The sequence below is a fragment of the Borostomias antarcticus genome (genome assembly GCF_949987555.1).
Source record: "Borostomias antarcticus genome assembly, chromosome: 23".
In the NCBI taxonomy this organism is placed as follows: domain Eukaryota; kingdom Metazoa; phylum Chordata; class Actinopteri; order Stomiiformes; family Stomiidae; genus Borostomias; species Borostomias antarcticus.
Genome location: NC_140256.1, coordinates 10104932 through 10114716, shown reverse-complemented (window position 1 = coordinate 10114716; position 9785 = coordinate 10104932). Strand labels below are relative to the sequence as shown.

The following is a 9785-nucleotide window of genomic DNA, read 5'->3' as shown; positions in this document are numbered from 1 at the left end:
GAAGAGTGATGGAAGTATAGAGCTGACATAAACGTTGATAGGGGGATACAGAATATGAGGATGGTCCAGGTCATTTGTCCAAAGCTCGGTCAGTCATATCAGACAGGTCATTTAGTTGTATTATATATTATTAGACCTTGTCGAGGACTGGGAATGGAGAATTTCCATCGAGAGCTTGATGAGTTTCACTCTTGGACTCAGCCTCGGTGTGCGTGTGTCAACTGGCCCCGAGTGTGTTCGGCGTCGGGGCGGAGCGTGTGAGACTCACCCGAAGCCTGCGACCACGCGGCAGAGCAGGAAGAGGCCGTAGCCCTGGACGAAGGAGGACAGGAAGGCGAAGAAGCCGTTCAGAGACATGCAAATGAGCAGGCACTGTCTACGCCCCGCCCGGTCCGACATGCCCCCCCAGAAGAACGCCCCCAACATCATCCCCAGGTACACGATGCTGCCTGCAGAGAGAGAGGGGGGGGCAGAGAGAGAGGGGGGGGCAGAGAGAGAGAGAGAGAAAGAGAGAGAGAGAGAGAGAGAGAGAGAAAGAGAGAGAGAGAGAGAGAGAGAGAAAGAGAGAGCGAGAGAGAGAGAGATGTGTCATCACATTCACCTCTACATGTTCTCTATCTGACATCACAGCTGTGCCAGGAAGTAAATTTAGGCTTCCCGCCTCCTACCAGTGTCTCTGCTGGTAAACGGACAGGTACTAAATTGTCACAGTTAAGTATGGGGCCACATAAAACCCCATTAGTGCAGGCCGTTCATCATGAATAATGTCTCATTACGAAATATGATTCAAGATAAGATGAATGATAAATCCCATTCTTCCTAAAAGGGGGACATTTGAGTGAATTATACACTAGATTAATCTGAATAACATGGATATTATTATATCCTGATAATCCATGCCTGTATCAAGCTTTGACTGTTGCAAAGATATGTACTGTACAGTACAATATTTCTCTCTCTCTCATACACATACACACACACACACACACTTTTTCAATCATATCTGCTTTCAATTTTCTGCCTGTCACGACAACATTGCGTGTATTCTTTTGTCTCCGAGCAGGAGCTGACAAGAAGCAATCATTACACTGTAACTAAGAACTCTAAATGGAACATCACACCAGTTAAACCCAACCCCTGCCACAGTGGTGTGGTGTAATGAGTAAATACAGGATAGAAAGGACTTGAAGTCAATGGGACAGTAGTCAATGGGATGACAAATGTGGATAATAATACAGAGTGACTTCACCATGGGCTCTCTGCTCTCTTTTAATCTCTCTCATCTGGAGAGGAATCAATGCTCCAACAAAACACCATTGATTTCCCGCAGTGATGATCCCCATGCTGCCCCCGATCGGGGACACTGCTGTGGATCAGCCATTTTCTGGACTCTGGCTGTGAATGGTCACACCGGCTCCCATAAACCAAGAAAGATCCATCAACTATCACATGCTTCTCTTTTCACAGCGTACGTTGTTTCGTATCATTCCTATTATTTCAGGCTTTCGGGAGATGAATTATTACACGGATGACACGCTAAGTAAATGCTTATATGGCAAGATCTATAAATTTACAGAATTGGGGGATATGAAATATGTGAAGATTCTTTCCATCACATTATAACTATCCTAGCTCCGTTAAGCATATCATACGTAAATATAAAATGAAGGTGAAAAGTGAAAGTCGTACCCTCATTTATATTCTAAATGGCACTATAAAAATGAAAAACAACAGATTGCAATGGAATTGGCCATATTTTTCTTACACACGCTGGGATATAACTTAGCCTGAAGGCGATAGACATGATGTCTACGCCATTACAATGCAGGGAGGAATGATACACCTCATTTGTTTTATGACTTCAGTCAGGTCTCATCTCTCCACCAGGACTCACGCTGCTCTGGACAGATAGATTCCTCTCTTACTTCAGGGGTCAAACATGGGTTAAACAATGGCCGTTCCTCATGTTTGGCTGCCATATAGAAATCATCCCTGAAGCTTATCTCTAAACCGAATCCTCCACACTGTTCATTACCAGAGTGTACACACTGCAACAATATTGCTACCAATAAAACAGTTGACTCATGATTGTAGCCCCGTGTGGACCCGCCATAATGGATTTATTGGTCTGTCGACCATTTTACAGCGTATAGCTCCCAGGAATGTGATGTCAGCACTGGTGCCAGAGAAGAGGTGAATCAGGACGAAAAAGACATGTTCTACATTTCAAGGCTGGAATAAACCCCAACATGGCCGTTCTGCCTACAGCTGAGAAAACATAGCCGTAGCAGAGCAAAAGCACTTTACACAGGACGTCTCTCTCTCTATCTCTCTCTCTCTCTGTTCGGATTCCCAGACTGCAGTCTCTAGTCACAGCTCTCTGGTCTTGCTGCCGTCTTTATAAGCAGGCACTTTGCTGGGCGCCTGTTGGCTCCTGCTTGCCAACGTGGGCCATAATTCCACTGCAGCAAGCTGTTTCTGGAGAACAGCAGTTGACTGAAAAGGGGCTAGAGGGAGACATTGCTGGTAAAAGAGGAAAAACACTAAATCCCAGGATGACAATATAAACGCCATGACGCACGGCCGTAGGTGTCCACACTGTATTACTCAACACGCTAAAGAGAAATGGCCAAATTACATACAGAATTAGCCCAGTATCAACTTAGTAAAATACACCAGCTGGCCAGTAGCCACTCCCTGGCCTGTCTGGAATGATTCACTGTCGAAGGCTGAGGAGCTTGGGGAGGGGGGGGGTTGGCTGGGGGGAGGGGGGTTGGCTGGGGAGACGGGGGTAGCGGCGAGGGCCGGGGCGCCTCTGAGAATGCTTTAATCAATGCACCTTAACCCTCTGCATCGTCAACCTCAGCTGTCATCACACTGATTTATTCTGGCTACCGGTGAGCCTCCCTTCTCAGTCCTGCAGACCGAGAGAACGGTCAAATCAATACACTGGGCTCTTTACAGACCCCGGCAGGTCCTTTCACCCGCGTGGACACGTCTGCCGACCGGAGGACAGGCGCCATACTGCAGACTCGTCTGAGGTCATACTGTAGACACTCCCCCGGGGACAATTGACTAGGAGACAGTTGGGATGGTGTGACCCAGGAGGAAGTGTGTGTTTAAGGCTGCAGTGAGCGTCAATGAGGGCGTGATGACCAAGAGCGAAGTGAGCTGAGGGTCGTAGTGGACGAGATGTTTCTTTTCGAGTAGAAGACAGTGAAATGACTTCCGCTGGCAGGAGATGGGCATGTTCTGAACTACAAATACCTTGGGCAAATAAGAAAAGAGGAATGTAGGAATTAGATCTATGTGGCAACAAAAGAAATCTGCTCTCCACCATCAGTACACTGTGTACTGGAACTCTCAGACACAAACATCCCAAACCGTCCCATTTTGGATCCCCCCGAGATGTTAAAGCACATCTCCAGAATGGTTAAACACTGAACCTGAGTTTAGAGAGTGTAGAGCTGAAAATGAAAAGAGGGAGAGAGAGAGAGAGAGATAAGGAGGGAGGAGAGTTCAGAGACAGCTGGAGTGAGAGAAGAGAGAGAGAGCAAGGGTGAGAGGGAGAAGAGAAATAAATAAATAAAGAGAGAGAGAGAGAGAGAGAGAGAGAGAGAGAGAGAGAGAGATTGAGGGGGGGGGGAGGCCCTGGTGAGTTTGTTTCTCTTTTTTTGCCGCTGTCAGACGGTGAGGAGCCCCCTGAGAGCCGTGCGAGCGCCGAGCTTCATCATGGCCTCTTTTCCGATTTCACGCTTTGATGCTCTTCGCTCTTTCGAGGGGCCAAACTGTTTCAGCGCCACACAAAGTGCCCCGCTCGGCTTTATCCACGCCGCCTGTAGCACGCCGTAATACGGCACGCCCGGTGCTAGCTCTCCGCCGACCGTAAACTGGTGATTTCCTTCTCTTCCTCTTCCTCATCCTCCCCCTCTCTTTCTTCCTGCCGTCTCCTCTCCTCAGATCTCTTCTCTTCTCGGTTTCTTCTCTCCCTCAATCTTCTCCTCTGTACTCCTCGCTCCCTCCCTTCTGAGCTCAGCCTCTTTTGAACTGAGCAGCATGTAATCACATTTGTGGAACATCAAGTCAGCCTTGACGAGATTCTTCAGCCGCGGGTAAACCGCACCCTACGCAGAGAAGGAGACCGGCTTTCTTTGTCGTACTTCGAGCAGCACGGGGCTCGGGATTTCAACGATATCTTCTCGAAAGTACTGTAAGTTTAGACTCAGGCCTAGAGGTGACACGCTCACCTGCGGTAATGATCCCATCTGTCTCACACACACACTCTCTTTCTCTCTCTTTCTCTCCCTAACACACACACATACACACACACACACACACACTCCCACACAGTGGAGCTGCGCTAGTGGTGTGGTGCTGTAATCTCCGCAGTGGCGCTGCGATCGCACTGCAGTTTAGCCATGCTCAGCTGCCCCCGGGCCTCTCAGTCAGCTCCACACAGCCTGCCAGCTGGCTCCAGCAGAGAGAACATGGAGAGAGAGAGAGAGAGAGAGAGAGAGAGAGAGAGAGAGGGAGAGGGAGAGAGGGAGAGAGGGAGAGGGAGAGAGGGAGAGAGGGAGAGAGGGAGAGAGGGAGAGGGAGAGAGGGAGAGAGAGTCAGGGAAGAAGGAGAGAGAAGGGGGGGGCAGGGGGAGGAAAGAGGGGATAGGAGAGAGGAAGAGAATAGTTCGGGGAGAGGGAGAGAAAGGATGAGAGTCGCAGACTGAGGGAGGGAGGTGAAGGAGAGAGAGAGGAAGAGAGAGACTGAGGGAGGGAGGTGAAGGAGAGAGAGGGAGAGAGAGGGAGGGAGAGGTTGAGAGAAAGATGGAGGGAGGTGAAGGAGAGAGAGAGACTGGGGGAGGGATTTGAAGGAGGGAGAGAGAGGGGGTGGGTGAGAGACAGACTGAGGGAGGTGAAGGGGAGACAGAGAGAGACAGAGACAGACTGAGGGAGGGAGGTGAAGGAGTGAGAGAGGATGAGAGAGAGACTGATGGAGGGAGGTGAAGGAGAGAGAGAGGGTGAGAGACAGACTGAGGGAGGGAGGTGAAGGAGAGAGAGAGGATGAGAGAGAGACTGAGGGAGGGAGGTGAAGGAGAGAGCAGCAGAACAAAAGGAGGAGGTAAATAATGACAGGGTGAGATTGTTCTATTGTCTCAGAGAGGATGAGTCTCTCCCCTACACTTTCTCAATCTGCCCTTGATGCTGAATATCAGTGATCTGCAACCACTCTCTCTCTCTCTCCCTCTCTCTCTCCCTCTCTCTCTCTCTCTCTCTCTCTCTCTGTTCATTCCCTCACCACCCACTCCCCTCACTCTGCTCTGACATCTCCCCTTCCCTCCATCCCTCTCTCTTTACAGTACTTTCCTTCTCCCCCTGTACCTCTCTCCTCTTCCATTCTGTCTCTCCTTTCTTTCTTTCTTTCTTTCTTTCTTTCTTTCTTTCTTTCTTTCTTTCTTTCTTTCTTTCTTTCTTTCTTTCTTTCTTTCTTTCTTTCTTTCTTTCTTTCTTTCTTTCTTTCTTCCTTCCTTCCTTCCTTCCTTTCTTTCTCTCCTCTCTTTCTCCCTCACCCCTCCCTCATTCCCATGAAGCTGTGTTTAAGATTCCAGTGGAATCAGGATCCCGTTATGGGTCTAAATTGAATTCTGTAATTGAATCAGCGTTTCAGTCATCCATTCCATTCAGGCCTTTGTGTTGTTCATATCGCATTATGCCATTCCACTCAGCCCTGTCCTAGAGAAGCAGCCTGCCTCAGCCCCCTGATGTGATCAGTGATACCAAACTCTGCATTTGCGGCTGCACACTCAACCTCAGGTGGAACTAGCCAACCCTGTTGCAGTGAAACAAAACAAAGCATATTGTAGTTGAGTAATTCCCTGTGGTGAAATCAGATAATATAGTAAGGGTGATATACTGTATGTTTACCTATCTACTACAGTTGAACTGTGGACTAATGAATACTCTTCTAGTGCTGGCTTCAATCTATTGTATAATCTACCAGCTCAACTCAACTATATACTTTTATACTGTAGCAATCGTGGTCATGTTCTCATATCCTCTTTCTTTTCAATAGCAGATGATCAGTTCTATTGCCATGGCAGCGACATGGTAGGCGTTGTTAAACACTTCATCATACTGTCATAATGTATGTTTGTTGTAATTACTGTTAGCATAATTAGTCTAAAAGGACACAATGGACTTCATCAAGGTGAAAGTAATCATGTAGGTTGAATTCTAACGCACGCACACACGCGCGCACACACATACACACACACACACACACACCAATCATGTTCAGCCTCAGTCACCTCAACGGGGGAGGAGCCTCAGGGCAATCAGTGAGAGGAAGAGAGTGTAGTGGAGAGAGTTGAGAGGAGAAGAAGAGAGAGAAAGACAGAGGGAGGAGAAGGGGATGAGAGGGAGTCGTGAGTAAGAGGAAGCCGAGCATGGAGCACAAGGCCTGGTTGGATGGGGGGTAGGGTGGGGGAGGGTACGTCATATTTAATATACACCACAGTATATGGACAAAAGCATTGTGACACCTACACATTACACCTACAGGAGCTTTTACTGTAAGACATCACATTCTAAATTCATCTGGTCCAACACCAGTGTCTGACCTCACAAATAGTCTTCTGGATGAATGGGCAAAAATTCCCACAGATAAGGAAAAATAGATTTCCGCACACCAAATAGCTCCCGTTAAAAATTAATTTTTAATTCCAACAGACACACTCTAAAATCTTGTAGAAAGCCTTCCCAGAAGAGTGGAAGCTGTTATAGCTGCAAAGGGGGGACCAACTCTAGATTAATACCTATGAATTTAGAATAGGATGTCATAAAAGGTGTAATGTGTAGGTGGCCCAATACCTTTGTCCATATAGTGTACATTATGTATAGTGTATCACTGCACATTGTTGATACACTGGGCTGTCAAGACTGCTGCAGACTCAAATTTAATTCTCCGACCTCAACGATCAATAATTTTCAATTCACAAATTGAATGGAATTGCACCTCCGGTCAGTGATACTAGTGATTTTTCCCAGCGTTTCTGACGACTGCCTGAGTGGTTTTCAGCCCATTGATAGTGGTGCAGGCCAGCGCCTGAACAATCCCCCTGCTGGGATCTGGAGTGATGGATTACACACCTGCAGCCATTTGGACTACAATGACTCCTACTGAAAGCAAAGACCACAGAGGGAATAGTGGTCCTTCTTAACGCTGACAAAGAAACTAACCTACAGTGCTGGAACATTTCATCGAGGCGGAGGGATGGATTCACTTATCAAAGCAGTCGTAGTTCAGGCTTTGCTTGCCCACTCTTTCAAGTTCCCCGACAAATCTGTAATCTGGAATGCCTGCTGCTCATTTTCCCTCAGGGGAAACCTCACCTACCCCGACCTGACCCGACCACAACTCCCGCCTCAAAATCAAGACGCTGCTCTGCGCATCAACAAAAAAAAACGGTAGTAATACTGTTTATGAGCATGTCTGTCTTATTTGTGTCTCTCTCTCTCTTAAATCCGCCATACACACATTACTGTCCAACTTCTATCTGTGGGCCTCTTCTACGGTGTTTGTATGAGCAAAATACCGCATAGTGCGTCGTTATCAACTGGCATTGCTAAGAGTAGCTCAAAATTCCTACTTCCCAGACAACTGGAATGCAGCAATACACACACACACACACACACACACACGCACACGCACACGCACACGCACACAACCGGACACGCCTTACCTAACCATCCGGAGCTGGAGTTGGGCACACACATGTCGGTCTCGGCGCTGGGCAGCACGAAGCCCACCACGAACACCTCCACGCCGTCCGACATGAGCGCCAGGCCCAGCACCAGGAACAGCTGCCACTGGAACCTTCCGTGGCCGCACTCCTGCATGACGAGCTCGTACTGCTGGGCCAGCTCCTCCTCGTCCGCCTGCCTCTCCTGCTCCAGCTCCTTGCGGTCCTTCATGCCGTCCGACAGCGGCTGCCCCAGCGCCACCTGCTGGCCCTCCCTGGCCGCTGGGATGCCCTGGTACTCCCCCTCGTAGATCTCGTCCTCGTCATCGTGGCCCTCCGTGGCGTCGCTGGACCCGTCCTCGTTGTCGTTGGCGTAGCCCCGGTCCGTCCGGTCCGGCGGGTTGCGGTAGAAGTCATCCGCCTCGTCCTCGTCCTCCCCCTCGTCCCGGAAGCGGCTGTAGTGGCGCTTGGATGAGTACTCGTCTGCGGCGCGGTCCACCGCCTTGTTGACCTTCTTCACCGCGTGCCGCTTGGCCTCCTTGGCGATGTCCTTGGCCCCCTTCACTAAGGAAGTCCTGTTGTCGTAACTGTCCTCCATGCTGGCGCCGCGGGCTCGGCTCTGGGGGCTCGGCGCGGGGGGGGGGGGGGTGGGGGTGCGGTCAGCGGCGGGAGGGGTGGGAGGGGGCGGAGGGGTAGGAAGGTAGCGGGGGGTAGATGTCAGCAAACGGAGGGGGGCTCTGGCACGGGTGAGGTGGGTCTGGAGACACAGCAGGGTATGAACCCTGGACTCTGCAGTCACCACAGGAGACAACCCACACTGGCTGGGGCTATCATTGGTCAGGCTGTAGTAGAGAAGGAACGAGAGAGAGAGAGAGAGAGAGAGAGAGAGAGAGAGAGAGAGAGAGATGTTCAAGTCAGATAATGTCAGTAGCTCGGGTCTCTCGGGTGTAGGTGACCCTAGGCCATGTGACCCTAGGTCAGGGAGAATGAAGCAACAATGTTGAAAAGAGTCTGTGCTGTGTCTACTGACACCAGAGTATCGTTTATTCATTCTGCCGCCATTCAGAGCAATGTGGGAAAAAACGGCTATGGCTGTGTTACTCTCAGTTTATATTCATGAACAGTCAATTTCCGGGAGCGCTTTGTTGTTCTGCTGGTTATTTCATGAGTCGCCTTAAGTCTGGAGTGAATGTGCTGAGTCATGACCAACTATGAGGAAATGGAGCTAATATACAAAGCTGCCCAAAACGTAATTTGTGTTGTAATAAAATTATTAATGACCGTGTCATCCTGTCAAGAGGCGCAGTGGAAACACTGATGGTAATAGGCCTAAGCTGCACACACCCACACACACACACACACACACACACACACACACACACACACGATGGGTGCTCTAATGAAACTGATTTGTGTATGGTCAGTGATTTCATAGACATGAATTGGATTACACACACACAGTGAGTACACACACACATACACACACACACATACACACACACAGATAGATGGATAAGGGAACTCCCTCCAGTCAGAAGAGACCTGTGTTGGTGGGAAAGAAAAGAGCCTGTATAACATGGTTTACTGTAACATCATTTCTTGGGAATGATTGTTAACTACTAACCACGATTCACTTTATAATCCTGAGATAGAGTTGGCTCATACTGACTTATCTGTTTTTGTAATTGACAAACTACAATCTCATGGCTGATATTTGCTAAATTAATTTAACAGTTATTATTATTAATTTTACAAGGATTTGCTTTTTCATCTGATATGGTGTGTGTGTGTGTGTGTGTGTGTGTGTGTGTGTGTGTGTGTGTGTGTGTGTGTGTGTGTGCGTGCGTGTATGAGTATGTGTGTGTGTCTGTGTGTGTGTGTGTGTGTGTGTCTGTACAGTATGTGAGCATGCATGTGTGCATACAGATGTATGTATGTATGTGTGTGTGTGTGTGTGTGTGTGTGTGTGTGTGTGTGTGTGTGTGCTCGTGCGTGCGTGCATGTGTGTGTGTGTGCGGTGTCCCTGTGTCTCCCAGAGCTGCTCTCCACG

At 48.9% G+C, this 9785-nt stretch overlaps 1 protein-coding gene across 1 annotated transcript in view; it reads right to left on the bottom strand.

The window, feature by feature from the left end:
- sv2ca (synaptic vesicle glycoprotein 2Ca) overlaps nucleotides 1-8333 on the bottom strand; it is a gene marked incomplete at both ends in the record, with an annotated part of 26154 nt that extends 17821 nt beyond the window's left edge. The window contains 2 exons of the mRNA XM_084457656.1: nucleotides 269-449; nucleotides 7736-8333. Coding sequence (XP_084313782.1) covers nucleotides 269-449; nucleotides 7736-8333 — 779 coding nt within the window. The remainder of the gene's footprint in view (nucleotides 1-268; nucleotides 450-7735) is intronic.
- Nucleotides 8334-9785: the final 1452 nt, after the last annotated feature.